Below are 16137 nucleotides of genomic sequence, written 5' to 3' on the forward strand. Positions count from 1 at the left end.
CTCAAGAAGTCAGCAAGAGAATTGAACCATGAAATGATGTTATAGAGTGAAAAGCCTGGACTTTAACCTGTTAACTGAAAATGGTAGAACATTGATGACACATCTACTCATGGAACACATTCTCCATTGACCTTTATTGTCCTAGAAGGGGTTGGGAGGGTCGGGGGTCCAGGAGGAGTCCTTTAAGGGTTCTTAGTCATCATTATATTCATTTCTTTGAACAGAACTTTCTGTGTACATTCTTTGATTCCCCACACTTCCTTTTAGTCTTCCCACTAAGCAAAGAGAATAAAGAACCTGTGTGAGTTTCTCTCCTAGCCAGTAAATAGATTGTGGTCATACATTAGCATCACTTAATAGGCCAGATGATTCTATTTACAAATCAGTTTGCTCAAGATGAATTCCTTCTAAACTATGAATATAATAATATTTTGCTGTGGTTAAGTTATAAAGTCAGGCAAACAATGCTTGTTCTGCGTAATTTTAGAACTTTGAAAGATTGTCTCATTTGGACCTGGCGAAAACTATGCATTTTCTTTTATCTTGTCTCTAGAAAAACATCCATCCATTTAGAGTACTTGATGACATAATATCCTGATGTGACTGCTTTTTACTCTCCTGCATATTATAGCCACAAAGACTACCAGTATAGACCTTGGGAGTTTTTCCTGTCAAACTAAGATAGTTGGGATGTTGTTTCCCTTAACCATTACTGCTATGCTCACAGTACGTTTTGTACTTTTCACCTCTTACACAATAGATTGTTTATTTTCCATGTAGACTTATAAAGTAATAAGATTTTGGAATAATATACTACAGTACTTTGTGACTTAGCTAACAAATTTTGTTAGTGGTTTTTCATTTTTAGATTATGAACCTTTTAGTGTTTTTGTGTAGTTATACATACAGTAGAAAAGCCCATCGTATAGACTCTTGGATTTTGTTCAATTGCGTTGTTATGACTAGTCTTCCTTGTGTGTGGGAAGCTCTCATTGTAACGTGGTGAGCTTGTGAGACAGATTTCAGTCTTGCCCCTCTCAACACCAGCATTACAATAGGGTACACTTCAACTATCAACTTTGGTAGTTCAAGGCAGCCTTAGAATTTGTCTTCATCTTAACCTTGTTTCTAAGTCCCATCTACTACTCACTAGAAAATTCATTTTAAAGTCAGCTTGCAAAACATTGGAAATACTCATGTACCTTGAGAAGCTAAGAAACCAGAACATAGACTGATATTCATAAAGGATCATGCATCAAGTGTTTGATTTTAATTTTTTTTATTTGGGGATATTTTTCAATATTTGAAGATGTGCCTTTTTATTAGGTAAGGTTATTTTGTGAATGTAGTGTTAAGTACTAAAACCATAATGGGTGCAGCATTTCTGAAATTAATAATGTGAAAGTAGTTTTCATAAAACCCCAGTGTGGCTTTGATTGCACAATTACTTTCTATGCTGTTGCTAAGTCAAAGTAAGGGCACTTTCTATTTTAAAGTTACTTCCAGAAATTGTCTTTGTCTTTGTATACTGTAAATGTAATATAATGTCCAGTTGGAGGCCAGGGTACTGCATATCACAGGCAGCCTTAGATACAGAAGACTGTATGCTGTGAAGGAGTGGGAGTTGGAGGAATATATCAGATAACCTGTCTATGAGAAGCTGTTAATTTTTTATGTAAATCTGAAGATTTTTTTCTGAGAAATTATTTTTATTCTGTTTTGCATTTTGTAATTTAAAAGTGGCTGCAGAACATTTTTGAAGTATAGTAGGAAACCAAAACACTTGGAAAGAGAATAAATATATGAAGAGAGACTGGTGGTTTTATTTTTAATGTTTGAATGTATCAGACTAACACTTGGTGAGTGGACATGATGCAATATGTTTGTATAATTGAGGGTAGCCCTAGATTTTCCTTGAGGTTATTTGTTCAAAATCATTGTGTTTTTAACACAATGTGATAAATCAGGTGTTTAAAAAAAAAAAAAAGCCCTTTTACATAGCTGTCTTTCTGGTGCCGTTGAAGTGCGAGAATACTTTTGCACATGCAGAAACTAATAGGTGAAAGTTTTTCAATTGATGTATAAAAGAAATAGGTATTAAAAATTTTATTTATACTTTAACTGGTTTGCTTTTATTTATCCAAAACTTGAGATTTTCCATAGACTACTTATTAATTCCAGATATTTTTGCCAAGACCCAAGAGATACCAGGTGTGATGTATTATCAGTGAAAAAATCAAAAGTTTTAACTTGTTTTCCTGCCTCAAATTTCACTCACCCCCTGATCTTAGCTTGACATTGATCTGCTGCTGATAATACTGGCAGCCAGATAACACTGCCTTCTTGATCAAAATTTGCTTTAGGAAAGTGTTGGGGAGAGGGTGGGGTTGATGATCCCTGATAAGAGGCATGGGATCTTTAAATTCGGGATGGAATGAGAGGTGGGTTTAATAATGGAGAGAAGTTCTACTCATGGAATATAAGATGATGCCCTTAGAAATGTAAAAAATCTAGTCATATATGTGATCATGAGCTGCATGAAGCCCTTTTTTAAAAAGTGAATTCTACATATCAGCTTGAAAACAGACTTTAGAGATCACTTAATCCAACCACCCTCATTGTGTAGAGGAATCTATCTGGAGAGCAGAAGAGAACATTCCTTGAATGTTTGGGACTTTGCCTATCTTTAGTTTTCACAGATTTGTAATTCTAACTCTTGCCTGTCCTCTGCTTTTTTTTTTTATTAATTGAGGAAGAGATGTTCATTAAGTGCAGTGAAGTTTGTAAATGTGTCAAGCTTAACTATTGGTCACATTTTAATATAACATTTCACTACCGACAAAATTTTCAAGTCCCCACTTAAGAGCAGTAGTGTTTGGTCAAAGCACAGCCACATCTCCATGCAACCAGGGAACTCTATATTGGAATCTGACTTGTATTGTCTGTGGCTCACAAAGTATCTTTATACTGATATTCAAGTGGGCCTGTGACACTTAAAAGACTGATCTAAACTTGCCTTAGCTGTGTTAACTTTGGGCAAATCATTAAACCTTTCTGTTCCTTCACCTGTAAAATGGAGATAAATAATATCTACCTCATATAAAGTTATGAAGATCAAATGAATTTGATAGGTAAAACTCTTAGCAGACTTTATAAGACTATAATTATACTAGCTCTTGTCTATTTTTTGCATGACATATGTTTTAGGAAAAAAAGTCGAGATATCGGTCCAATCTGTCATTTGTGGGTAAAATTGGCCTATAATTTCTTAGTCTTCTTGTCCTATTCCATGTTAAGCCTTCAGCATCTAGTCTGACCCCACATTTCCTTAACATAAGAACACAATTTTAAAAGTGGGTTTTGATCTCCCAAAACAAGTTAACTAGCCCTAAGATGGGTACTAAGGGCACCAAAAGGAAATTACAATTTCTGTGGGTATCTTTATATTCAGGGGCTTTAGAAAACCACATTCAAACAACAAACTGCCCAGGTCCAGTTACTTATTTGGAGCTTTAGAATCTGGTCAAGTAAGATTCAGGACTAGTCTTGTGGTTACAGAATAGATTATTCTACAGGTTAAAAAAAAAAATTGAGTCTATTATAATCTATCCCTTGCTAAGCAGGCACCTGCACCCAGCCCTGAATAAAGGCAACCATACTTTTTCTCCTGGGCTCACTTATTACTATAAAATGTTGAAAAAGTTATTTTCCTTCACACTTTGATTGTGCTTCAACCTCTATCTACTTAGGATTATTGAACATTCACCCCACCTCTGAATCCTAGAAGAAAAAGTGCTTTTGCCATGGTTAAATGGCACCTTTTGGGAAGCACACACAAGTTCATAAAAGTCTCAGCAGAAATTGCCATCATTCAACACTTGACATATTTGATTAATCATCCAACCTTAGCGTGGGGATAGATAAGCTACAAGAAAACCAGATTGTGATCCCTGTGTCTCACATCCTCTACCAGATGCTTCTGGGGATTAGCAAACAGCTTGTGCTATTTTGCTCTCTGAAGAGCGAGCCAGTATTGGGACTTCCTCACTACCAGCATCCCATCCCACCCTCACCCACCCACCACACCACCACCACCAGTTGCGGGCTGACAGAATACCAAGTCCTCATTTGTCTTAAAAAGTACGGTAACTTTTACATAAAATATGACAAAATCACTTGCAATTGCTTTATGCGAAACCAACAGGAGGAACCATACAGCTGGCCAGGTTTAGCTTCAGAGTTGCATTGGTTCACCAGGATCTTCTCTGCCTATTTCCACCTGGGTCTAGAAACAGGAAGTCGTGACATCAGAACTGGTTTACACTACCTGTGTGGCAAGGGGGCAAGGGCATCATGTCTATATCTCCCTTCCTCAACCCAATAGTTCCATTCCAGCCCCTAGAAGTGTCTGCCGAGAAAAAAGACAAAATTCTTTGAAAAGGGTTGCAAAGCTTTCAGGATGAGGTCAGTCCTAAACAGGTTTACCAGGAAGTATGAAATTGGGTGGCTGAGGTGAGCTTGAATTTAGAGCAAATTATAATTTAGCCTTACACAGGAAAGGCCACAGGAACACACAGACATTGTGACTGGATAAGGTTCACTCATTCTAACCTTTTACTTTTGGGCCATTAACATTTCAGAATTGGGGGATGAAGAATAAAGTAAAATGTGCACTTACCCCTCCTGGGGGATACTTATACCCCTTCCATATCGTTCCTGCAATGAGAATCATCCAGAAAACCACAATCATTGTGGATTTCCTTGCAGGGAGGGGATCTGGTGGGTGCAGAAACGATGAATGGCTTATGGAAGGTCAGATGTGTAATTCCCCGGCTCCCTGGAGCTGAGTAGTCCTCATCACAGAGGAAAAGGTAGGAAGCCTGGCATTGTAATTTCAAACCCTGACCGGGCAGGCCCGAGGTCTCGCCTGAACTGAAGTGGTCCCTTGGGCATCACTGGGAGCATAACTAGGCCATCAATTGTGACATCTAACATGTGGCACAGAGACTGTGACTTCAGCATCCCACCCAGAGATACCAGACTAATGACAGAGTCAGGGCATAAAATTGCTATTTAGACTCAGGATAGGCTGCTTCCTGGGTAAATGACCTTAGGTTAAGATACCTTAGCATGACTGGAGAAGGGTCTTGCTTTTGCACAGACCAGCTTCGTAGGACATAGCCAAAGTACCCCTCACCCCATTCACCTGCCAAAATTTGTTTCTACCACTTATATGAAATAGAGTTTCTAACATTTATATGAGTAATTTAAATAGGTCAAAAACAGGCATCCTCAAAATATCTAGTGAAAGAAACTGGCAAATTGGAGACCCAATTTGAGTAGTAATTCTACCTACTTCTATGAGCTTGGCAAAAGTGAATAAAAATCTTGCATTTCTGAAGATGTACATCTTAGGAATTCCAATCTCATACAAGAAGTAGCTCTGGGTAGATAGGGAGGTGGGAAGCAGGAATGGAGGAGTGAGGGTGGAGAACTGTTTTCTAGCCATAAAATGAGGATAAAAGAGATAACCAGATCACTAACACCTAAAGTTCATTCTCCATCCCCATGCAGAGCTGATTTCTTAGAGGTTATGCTATCCTTCCATCATTCCCTGAGCTTGTATAATATTAAAGTATAAGGAGATGAGGATATCTTTGGGTAAGGAGTTCAAAATCACCTACTGCCTCTTGAAGGATGCCATCCTGTTTGAGAAGAGTGAAAAATCAATAAATGCCCTACTATAAAACTATAGAATTTATTGAATTGTTAAAACCCAGAAAGTGACCTCTTCCTCTGGCAAAAAGTAGCTTGGAGTAGCAGTTGTGAAGACATCAGGGTGAAATGAAAAGAAACTCTGAGAGAGCGTTGAGGCAATAGGAGGTAGAAACAATAGGGTCTAAAGGTATAAGAAATGCCTTCTAGACATATAATGGAAGGAGTCTCCCAACCAGCCATTCAGAGACCTATTTTCTACTTCAATTGTGCCTAACTTCTTGTGTAACCTCAGACCAATCATTCACATTGGCTTGTCTGTCTCAGTTTCTCCATTTCTTAAAAGAGATTCTTAATACTTGGCCACAGGCAACAAATGGATGGGATGAAGATATGTTTGGGAAGTATTAAAGGTCCATCTCTCAAAAGAGACTATTGATATTTGGCCACAGGCAATAAATGGATGGATTGAAGATATTATTTGGGAAGTATTGAAGGTCCATCTCTCAAAAGAGACTATTGATACTTGGCCATAGGTAAGAAATTGATGGGATGAAGTTATGTTTGGGAAGTATTGAAGGATGATGACTGGATTCAGGTGACATCATTAAGTCACCTACAGGTGTTTTGTCCCACGGTTTTGCCACCAAACTGATAATATCATACTTTTTCTTTCTCTAGTTCATCAGATTCTCTAGAGAAAAATCACATTGTACTTACAGCAATTGTTCCTGCATTGAGAACCATCTAGAAAACTACAATTATTGTAGAATTTCTTGCAGGAAAGAAGATGATATTTCCCATTAGGAAGTGAGCTTCTCCAGACAATGTCTTTGTGTAGCTGTGTAGAAGCTTGGGAAGCATAGTGGATAGTTAGGGGGTGAAAAGGTGGAAGGCCTGAGTCAATACTCACATGTTCTTATTTTCATCAAAAATCACACTTCTTAGTCGATGTTTGCGCTCACAAATAGGCTGGACAGGCTGTCTCTCTATCCATTTTAGTGTTGGACGCTGCGTCAAAGGGGAACCAAGAGACAGGATCTGCTCTACCCAGAGGCAGAGAGGGCTGCCTTCTATGGGGAATGATTGGGAGGAGGGGGAGGGAATGGAGTTTGTCCCAGACTCCTCCACCAGCTCTCCATGATGGGGCTGACCCACCCTTCCTCTCTCAACACTGGGCCTAAAGTTCCTACCATTAAAGTCTCCCAAAAGGTCAGTTTAGGAAAGCAGGGCATCCATTGATGTTTGCCCCCAATTCCCCCCAAAAAAGAAAAGTTGCCTGGGAACCAGGCTTTGGGAGGATAGATGAGGGCCGCAGATTCAGGAAAGGTGGGCTTTGTCTCTTCATGAGGTAGCAAGGCCTCCTTTCTTCCCACCAGGACCAGCAGGGGCTGGCCCCGTAGCCACTTACCATTACTTCAGGAAATGCCCCCAGATAACATGCAAGTCCGACAAAAAGTATCCAGCCAAGTACAATCATGATACAGTAGTTATCTGTTGGAGCTTTTGCACTCCAAATACTGGGGTGCAGACAGAGATTATTCACCAAGACCTCGTTCCTGAACTGTCCTCATCAAATCCTCACTTGTTGGAGATCTCACATGTCAGTTTCAGTCCCTGCAGGCCACCAAAGGCCCCTCTAGCTCACATGTGCAAGGGCCAGTCCTGAGGGCATTGTGATGTCATGGGTCACATGGTCTGGGAATCCATGACCTCATTCCCCAACTGGGACTGCAGTAGCCCACCCACCAAATGCTGTTAAAGAAGAAGGAGCTCCCCAGGCCAACCTACAGTCTTTGTGGGGTCCTGGGTTTGAATCAGCTGTACTTCAGACTTATGTGTCACTTTAAGCCCTCTCCTCATCCCCTATGGGAGGAAGAGATTTGGATATAATCATGGGACCCTGAGTTCAAATCAGCTCTGCCATTTAGCTGTGTGACCTTGGACAAATCCATCTACCCATTGGGATGGGGAGGGGAGGGCACAGGTAAGGTAGTGTTGCTTTGGAGTCACAAAACCCTGAATTCCTGATCCTGCCATTCTGGAAAGTCATTTGGAACTATGCCCAAAGTCTATCAAACTGTGCTACCCTTTGATCCAGCAGCTTATATCCCAAAAGAGATACTAAAGAAGGGAAAGGGACCTGTATGTGCCAAAATGTTTGTGGCAGCCCTATTTGTAGTGGCCAGAAACTGGAAACTGAATGGATGTCCATCAGTTGAAGAATGGCTGAATAAGTTACGTTACATGAATATTATGGAATATTGTTGTTCTGTAAGAAGTGACCAGCAGGATGATTTCAAAGAGACCTGGAGAGACTGACATGAACTGATGCTGAGTGAAGGGAACAGAATCGGGATCATTGTACGCAGTAACAAGAAGATTATATGATGGTCAATTTTGATAGACGTCGTTCTTTTCAACAATGAGGTGATTCAGGACAATTCCAATAGACTTGTGAAGGAGATAGCCATCTGCACCTAGAGAGAGAGCTGTGGGAACTGATATATATATAGTATTTTCGTCTATTTTATTGTTTGTTTGCTTTTTTCTTTTTTTTCTTTTTGATCTGATTTTTTTTTTTTTTTTTGTGCTACATGATAAATGTGGAAATGTGTTTAGAAGAATTGAACATGTTTAACCTATATTTAATTACTTTCTGTCTAGGGGAGAGGGGTGGGAAGAAGGGAGGAATAAAAATTTGAAACATAAGGTTTTGCAAGGATGAATGTTGAAAACAATCTTTACATGTATTTTGAAAATAAGAGGCTATTTAAAACAAAACAAAACAAAAATAAACTCAGAGCCGGAGTTCCATTTATTTGTCTCTACTGCTTGAACAGATCTCTGGGTTGGACTAAGTAGGGAAGGAGAAGAGAAGATCTTACAGCACTTTTTTTTTTGGCTGAGGCAATTTGGGTAAGTGACTTGCCCAGGCTCACACAGCCAGGAAAATGTGAAATGTCTGAGACCAAATTAGAACTCAGATGGTCCTGACTTTAGAGCTCTAGCCACTGGGCAATCTAGCTTCCCCCAGCATTTTCCAAGAAATTGAAATTATAATTGGATCCCATCTTATGCACCAAATCAATTATTGCTCTCCATTTTATGCTGTTTCTTGTTTCTGACAAACTAAGAGGCACAAACCATTCCCTATTCCCTTAATGTGCTCACCACAAAGTTGAAATGGGGCAAATCAGAATGTTCCAGCCACAGAATTCCTTGTTCCAAATACAGCTTTCCTGTCCTCAAAAGTTCCAACTCCAACTTCTCTGTTTAACTTCTCTCTTCAAACCTTAATTTTCCTGTTCTGATCAGTCAATCAGAAAGAAGCAACATCTGTTTTGCTCAAGATTATGTAAACAAGATATGTTCCTCATTAATAACTATGAAGATGTTCTCAATGGGTGTCCTTGGCTGCTGAGGGACTTAGATCCACTTTTATCTGCAATTGCTAGCCTAGCTAATAAATTGACCATGCTCAGAAGTTTGTTTTCTCAGTATATCTTTAGCTCAGATTTCTCTTGTGACCCTACTATGTGGCAGGAACTGTGCTAAATACTTTACAAATATCATTTGATTTGATCTTCATGACAATCCTAGGAAGTGCTATTATTAGCACTTTTTCAAGTGAGGGGGCTGTGGCAGATAGAGGTTAGTTAAGTGAGGTGTCCAGGGTCACACAGCCAGATTTGAATCTGGTCCATCACTCCATGCACTGTACCATCTAGCTAGCTTCTAAGGTTTCTTATAACTAAAGAGCTTTAAGCTAAATTTTTTTGCCTATGCCATTTCATTCTAAACCAACCTCTCCCTCAAACTATCTCCAGACCCCCTCTAAGGAATCTTTAATCTGTTTTCCACTGGGCTTTCCTTTAACAAACACATTTAGATCTTCTCACCTGGGGGCAGGGCGGGGGCAGAAAGTTAGCCTGGAATTATTTTTGCTTTGTCTCAGAACCAAATAATTTTTTTATTTTTTTAATGCACAAACTTTTTTCAAAGGAAAGATTTAGGAACCCCCGACTTTACGTACTCCTTATTCTCTGTGATTTTCTTCCTACCAAATATCAACTAGATTGGAATCAGTCTTTGACCTAAGGAAGGCTGTAACCAAGACAGAGTAGACTAGTGACAGGAAAGTCAGAAGTTTAATTTCAGAGGAAGGAAAATGGGGTTTGCAAATGGAAGTTCTCCCCCTCTCTCCCTCCCCACCCAAGAAGGAGGGCTTAACACACCATACCAAAGGCAGGTCTGTATTATGATATAAACATTTTTAGGTCTTAAATTACTGTTCTCATGGGTCCGTGGAAATAATATTGTCTCAAGATTTGAGGGTTGTCATTCTGGAGAGCAATCTGGAATTATGCCCAAAAAGTTATTAAATTGTGCATACCCTTTGATCCAGCAGTGTTTCTACTGGGGCCCAAAGAAATACTAAAGAAGGGAAAGGGACCTGTATGTGCCAAAATGTTTGTGGCAGCCCTGTTTGTAGTGGCTAGAAACTGGAAATTGAATGGATGCCCATCAATTGGAGAATGGCTGGGTAAATTGTGGTATATGAACGTTATGGAATATTATTCTGTAAGGAATGACCAGCAGGATGAATACAGAGAGACTTGGAGAGACTTACATAAACTGATGCTGAGTGAAATGAGCAGAACCAGGAGATCATTATACATTTCAACAACGATACTGTATGAGGATGTATTCTGATGGAAGTGGATTTCTTTGACAAAGAGACCTAACTCCATCTCAATTGATAAATGATGGACAGAAACAGCTATACCCAAAGAAAGAACACTGGGAAATGAATGTAAACTATTTACATTTTAGTTTTTCTTCCCGGGTTATTTATACCTTCTGAATCCAATTCTCCCTGTGCAACAAGAGAACTGTTCGGTTCTGCAAACATATATTGTATCTAGGATATACTGCAACATATTTAACATATATAGGACTGCTTGCCATCTGGGGGAGGGGAAAAATCGGAACAGAAGCCAGTGCAAGGGATAATGTTGTAAAAAAAAAATTACCGCTGGCATGGGTTCTGTCAATAAAAAGTTATTATAAAATTAAAAAAAAAAAAGATTTGAGGGTTGTTCTCATCCTGCAGTACACAGAATTAGAGTTCTGTGATGGGAATAGAGGTGCAATACCTGTCAGGGACAAGGAACAGGGATTGTGAATATGTGATGAATGGATCTGGGAAATAGGAAAAGCTAAATCCCTCTGAACACTTAGTGCTGTCCAAGCATGCCAGTTTCACTTCCCGAAGCTCACATGTGCAAGGGCTACTTTGCCAAAGGGTGATATCATCTTGAGGACAAAGGATTATTAATATGCCAAGCTCAGGACACAGCCTGCATACTCTGAGAAAGAAGAGAATCTCCAAAATATTATGACACTAGTGATTCTCTCAAAAGTCAACAAGGACTTCTAGGTCCAATTCCTAGTTCTCATCATCCTTCACTTCTCTAGCATCTCTCACTTGTTAGTCCCTTTCTCAAAATTTTCTGACTCCTTGATATTCCTTCATTCAATAATGACTCAATTAAAGCTTCTACATTGTGTAAAATACAATGCGAAATTCTGATAATGCAAAGAAATAAACAGTTCTCACCCTCAAGGAATTTATATTCTACTGGCTTCTAGGACACTGTAACTTCTTGATTTTTATCCCCTTTTGGGGTTCCTTTGCTATCTTCCTCTTCCTATTCCCCTAATACATGCTCCCTAAAATGTCTTTTGATAACCTCTTTTCTATTCATAATCTCAGTGGGAATTTGTCCTTAATCATCAGGCTTTCCTATTAACTTTTCTATTAAGATGACTTTCCAAATAGTTACCACCACCTTGACTTCAAATCCTGTATCTCCAGTTGTCAATTGGACATTATTTCATTTACTGTGAATTTGTGGACAAATGAAAAAATTTTATTACCCTACGTTCAATACATATGGATACAGTACAAAATCAAACAGTTTCTACTCTCAAAGAGGGCATTATAATTATGTATCATCTATCTGTGAAAGAGATGGTGACCGGAAAATGCTATTTTGGTTTGGAAAATTGCTGGGATGGTGAGTAAAACTAAAGGGAGGTAGATGGACACTTTTTTTTTTTTTTGAGAAGTGACTATATTGATTTTATTATGGTTTTAATCCTAACAGGAGAATAGGGACAGGAAAAGTCCAGAACACAAATAAGTTTAATGAAAAGGAGTAGGGGTGTGTAGAAGGTATTTATTGCATCAAAGTTGCTTGTGGGACTATGAACTGGGAAGTAAAGTGAGGAAGCAATGGCTGGTATGTCAACCCGATTACATCAGAGGCCCTGGGATAATTACTAAATCTTCAAGCCAGGGAGTAAAACACAAAAATAATGAGTTAGGCCCTAATGTTAGCTACTGTTTGGATTCAGGGACTTTCATTTTGAGATTTCCCTTCGGGTTTTCCTTTCTAAACAAACTATGTCTGAGAATTATGTATGAGAATAATAGTTTGAGACATTCTCATTGTCAATTAAAATTAAAAAAATAAAACCAACAACCTAGGAAATGCTGGACACCTGTATGTGCATAGTTGCATACATATTCTCCTGGTCCATTCTCCAACAGGACAGTAGTCTTCAGTAGGGTCCAACTGTAGTTCCACTTCGGCTCACCTTGGTCAAACATACTCGCTCTAAAGAGGAGATACACGGGTAACTCACATTCTGGTAGAAAGGTCAATTGAGCAGCTAGGTAGCCCAGTGGATACAGCACCCATCCGGCAGTTAGAAATTCAAATCCAGCGTCAGACACTTATTTATTTACGTGTGTGATCGTGGGCAAGTCACTTAACCTTGCTTGCCCCAGTTTCCTCATCAAGAAAAAGAACTGGAGGAGGGAAATCTCTCTGCTAAGAAAATTCCAAATGGCATCACAAAGGGTCAGGAATGACACTTAAAAAAATACATTACATTATACATAAAATACATAATACATAAAAATACATTATTTTTACAAAAATATACAAAATACATAAAAAATACATTAGGAGAATATGTATGCTAAGGGGCAGGTCCATTTCAGGAGTGTTGTTTTTTGTGCTTTGTTCGGACGGGATTCCAGAAAGGTGATGTCATGACTGCAAGTGCATTGGGCTGGAGTGGGGGAGGGCTGTGCAAGGTCCCCCGACTCACTTTCTGCCTTCGGGTGCAGTGATCAGCAGTAAGTCAAGCCCGGATGGAGAATACCGAGAGTACAAACCCAGCAGAGAGAATCTTCAGAGAGTTCCCTGAGGTTCAGAAACAGATTGGCTTTTGGTTGTAGTAAAGCTCAACGGGTGGGAGCCAGGGGACAAAGTGGGGAAGGGCTGGCTCCTCGAGGTCACAGGAGTCGGCAGGGGAGCCCGGCCGGAGTAGGAGACCCTGAGGCTGCCCCGAGAGCGAAATCCCAAGGCTTCAATCCGGTTCTACGGGAGGAGCGGCAAATCCCAGTTTGGACCACGTGCTCCCCGTCGGGGGCGGAGCCGCGGATCTGCGGGGTTGGGCTCTCGTCGGCCGCCGTCGCGAGGCGGACCCGGAAGACGCTTAGGAGGTGACAGAGACCAGGAGACAGAACTCTGCCCCGAGATGGAGTTCGACAGCGAGAGAGTGCGGCGGCAGCTGAGCAAGGTGCGGAGCCGAGGCAGCCCCCCAGGCGGGCGCGGTCGGAGGGCCTGGAACGACGGCTGGGGACGAGATGGGGCCCGAGGCTGAGGCCGGGGGGCGGAGACGCCGGGGCGGGGGCGGAGATCCTGGAGGGCTCGTGGGTTGTAGCTGGGGATTCCGGAGGGGCGTGGGAGGGGAAGCTGAGGCTCTGAGCCGTTCGCCGAGCGCCCGAAAGCCAGCCTTTTACATGCAGTTTTTAACGCTTAATTAACGCTTTCCCACATCGCTGTCACTTCCCACTGACTCCCACGCCTGGGGGACTTTGCCTTGGAACAAATGAACGCAGTCAGGGAATCAGCAAGCGTGATCCCGCGTATACTATGTGCCAGCCGGTCCCCAAGCGTTTAAGTACCTACTAAGTGCCCCTCAGTGAGCATTGAGTGAACTGAGCAATTAGCATGAACTAGTGAGGGAAGGTAGGAAGCTGGAGCTGATTAGGAAAGCCCCGCCCCCAAAACCCCCACCCCCAAACATCCCCTGCATCTCAGGGAGCTCGGAACCCAGCGTACAAACACCCATGTACAGAATAAATTGGAGATAATCAACCTAGGGAAGGCAGTGCCTTGAGGGGTGTAGAGAGACGGAACTTTGGAGAAGTATTTGAAGAGGCTGGTGAGTTAACATCTTGTTTCAAGTATACTTCTCCAACGTTCTGGCTCTCCGCAGAGGGGTAGTAGGGGAAAGACTTTGTGCACGTGGTGGGATATTAGCTGAGACTCGGAAGTCACTCACGATGCAGGAGACCTGGGGGAAATGCCCGGATGGAATGTCTTGGAAGAGAGAACATTGGAAGGGTCTGGGTTACTGAAGGTTTGAAACGTCAAAGAGGATTCCATTGGAGTTTATTGGGGATGAGAACTGTGACCAACTACTAGACAATTAGGGATGCACCAGTGGGTGGGTGTCAGTGTCAGAAAAGAGAAAGCGGGGAGCATAAGGGAGGGGAGGGTAAAAGTGAAGGTGACAGTGAAGAATCAATGGAGAAGGACACAATATTGTGAGTGTGACTGACCAAGAAGATAAAGTCCTCAACTGAAATTGGAAAAAGGAGAAATCAGGAAGGAAGGGAAGGAACAAGAATTAATTCGTTCTTAGTACGTATGGGCACTGTGTTGAAATCTGTGGATAGAGATGTCAGCAATAAGAAAGCCAGTTCTTATGCTCTAAAAGCATAAGCTTTTAGACTATGCTCTAAAGCTTAGTCTAGCTTTAAAGTCTAAAGCTTTAGACTTTAGCTAACAGTCTAAAGGGGAAAATAACACACTAAAGGGACAAAACAGGATGGGTGGAGATTATCTGGGTTATCTGGGGAGGGAGCATGGTTTTAAAATTCAGAAGTCAGGAATCGGGCCTGAAGGGGAATGAAGGCCCATTTTAAGCCCTCCCACAAAATGGAGGCCCAAGGAGGAACTCATCAAAGAGGGATAATCCAGAAGGAATAGTTAGCAAATGAGAGGAAAAAATTGGAGACCAAAGTATTCTTCACAGGTATTGAAATAAATATTAGAGTAAAATCCCAACATGGTTCAGTTTTATCAGTAAAAATATAAAAATATCTAGGAATTTTAGGAGTTAACTAACACAGAAACCAAATAAATAAGTCTTAGGCCACATTCAGGGCTAATGATGAAAGATAAAGAGTTCTGTTTTGAACATGTTGAGTTTAAGATGTCTATGTTTTATCCAGTTTTAGAGCTTCAGAGGCAATTGGAGATGTAAGACAAGCTGGGGAAATTAGAGTTGGATCAGTAGATCTGAGAATCATCTGCATAGAGATCATAGTTGTGGGAAGTGATGAGATAAGTGAAATAATATAGAAGAGGACTAGTTATTATTTTATTGCAGGATACAACCTTGAGGGACATCCACAATTAGCAGATGAGATCTGGATAAAGATCCATTTAGAAGATTGAGAAAGAGCAGTCAGACAAATAAGTAGGAAATAGGAAGGAAAGAAAATAGTTCTTGTTAGTTGGGAAAAAAGTAATTCAAAAAGCTTCCTAGAATAGTCATTTTTTAAAAAGAGAGAAGCAAGGGGAAGCACTAAATGTAGATGGCTTTCTCAAGAGAGTTTATAATTGGATCAAGTAAGGGTTTATTAAGGATTTGGAGATAGGAGCATGTTTCAAAAAGCAGAAGAAGCAGTAGATAAAGATTAAATAGAGTGTGGATAATATATAAGGAAATTATCTGATGAGACCAAGAGAGCATGTAGAGATATTTGCCTTGGAAGGGGAAAGGCCGATGAAGTTTGGCGCAGGGCAGAGAGTTGTGAGAACCCCTTCTGGTTGACACAGAGTCAACGTGAAATATGTAATCATATATATAATTGGTGATAGGATGGAGTGGCAAGAAATCTGAGTGTGAAAAAACAGTGTAGAGTAGAATTGGTTCACCAAAGTTTTGAAATAGGGAAGGAATAGGAGAGTAGCAGGTATATAAGCGATGGCCTGAAAAAGAACTGAGTGATAGATGGATTTGGGATTTACAATTGAGGGAGCCTCAATATGTATCTTGAAGTCCCACAGAATGAGGAGGAGTTGTGGTGGAAACACCAAGTTAGATTCTGAATTCATTGAAGAATAGAGAGGAATATCATGGGTGTAGGTAAATGAACCAACAGAATCTGGATTGGGTGTTAAATTTGGATAGCTTGAACTTCAAAGGAGAAGCTGCTGAGTGATAGCTGTAGAGGAAGAGTCTGGTAGCATCAGTGGAAAACAAGAG

At 40.6% G+C, this 16137-nt stretch overlaps 2 protein-coding genes across 5 annotated transcripts in view; one reads left to right on the forward strand and one right to left on the reverse strand.

The window, feature by feature from the left end:
- Window positions 1–115: 115 nt before the first annotated feature.
- MISFA (mitochondrial sheath formation associated) lies at window positions 116–7393 on the reverse strand. Of its 3 annotated transcripts, XR_007948542.1 has the most exons (4): window positions 7127–7376; window positions 6629–6726; window positions 4177–4285; window positions 116–275 (listed from the first exon to the last, which is right to left on the reverse strand). XR_007948542.1 is itself a non-coding variant. In XM_051967539.1 (3 exons), the coding sequence occupies exons 1-3, from the start codon at window positions 7193–7195 to the stop codon at window positions 4399–4401; spliced, it is 177 nt and encodes a 58-aa protein (XP_051823499.1). In that variant the 5' UTR covers window positions 7196–7393; the 3' UTR covers window positions 4292–4398. The 3 variants fall into 3 exon arrangements, 1 of the variants encoding a protein (XP_051823499.1); XR_007948543.1 differs by lacking the exons at window positions 6629–6726; window positions 7127–7376 and adding an exon at window positions 4679–4952; XM_051967539.1 differs by lacking the exons at window positions 116–275; window positions 4177–4285 and adding an exon at window positions 4292–4408 and having other exon boundaries at window positions 7127–7393.
- A 5385-nt stretch (window positions 7394–12778) lies between these two features.
- The window catches only part of UEVLD (UEV and lactate/malate dehyrogenase domains), a 64589-nt gene continuing 61230 nt past the window's right edge, over window positions 12779–16137 (forward strand). For both annotated transcript variants that reach the window (XM_051964062.1, XM_051964064.1), the window contains exon 1: window positions 12779–13374. In XM_051964062.1, the coding sequence (XP_051820022.1) occupies window positions 13333–13374 (42 nt within the window). In that variant the 5' untranslated portion in view covers window positions 12779–13332. The remainder of the gene's footprint in view (window positions 13375–16137) is intronic.

Source organism: Antechinus flavipes, chromosome 6 (assembly GCF_016432865.1).
Source record: "Antechinus flavipes isolate AdamAnt ecotype Samford, QLD, Australia chromosome 6, AdamAnt_v2, whole genome shotgun sequence".
Lineage (NCBI taxonomy): Eukaryota > Metazoa > Chordata > Mammalia > Dasyuromorphia > Dasyuridae > Antechinus > Antechinus flavipes.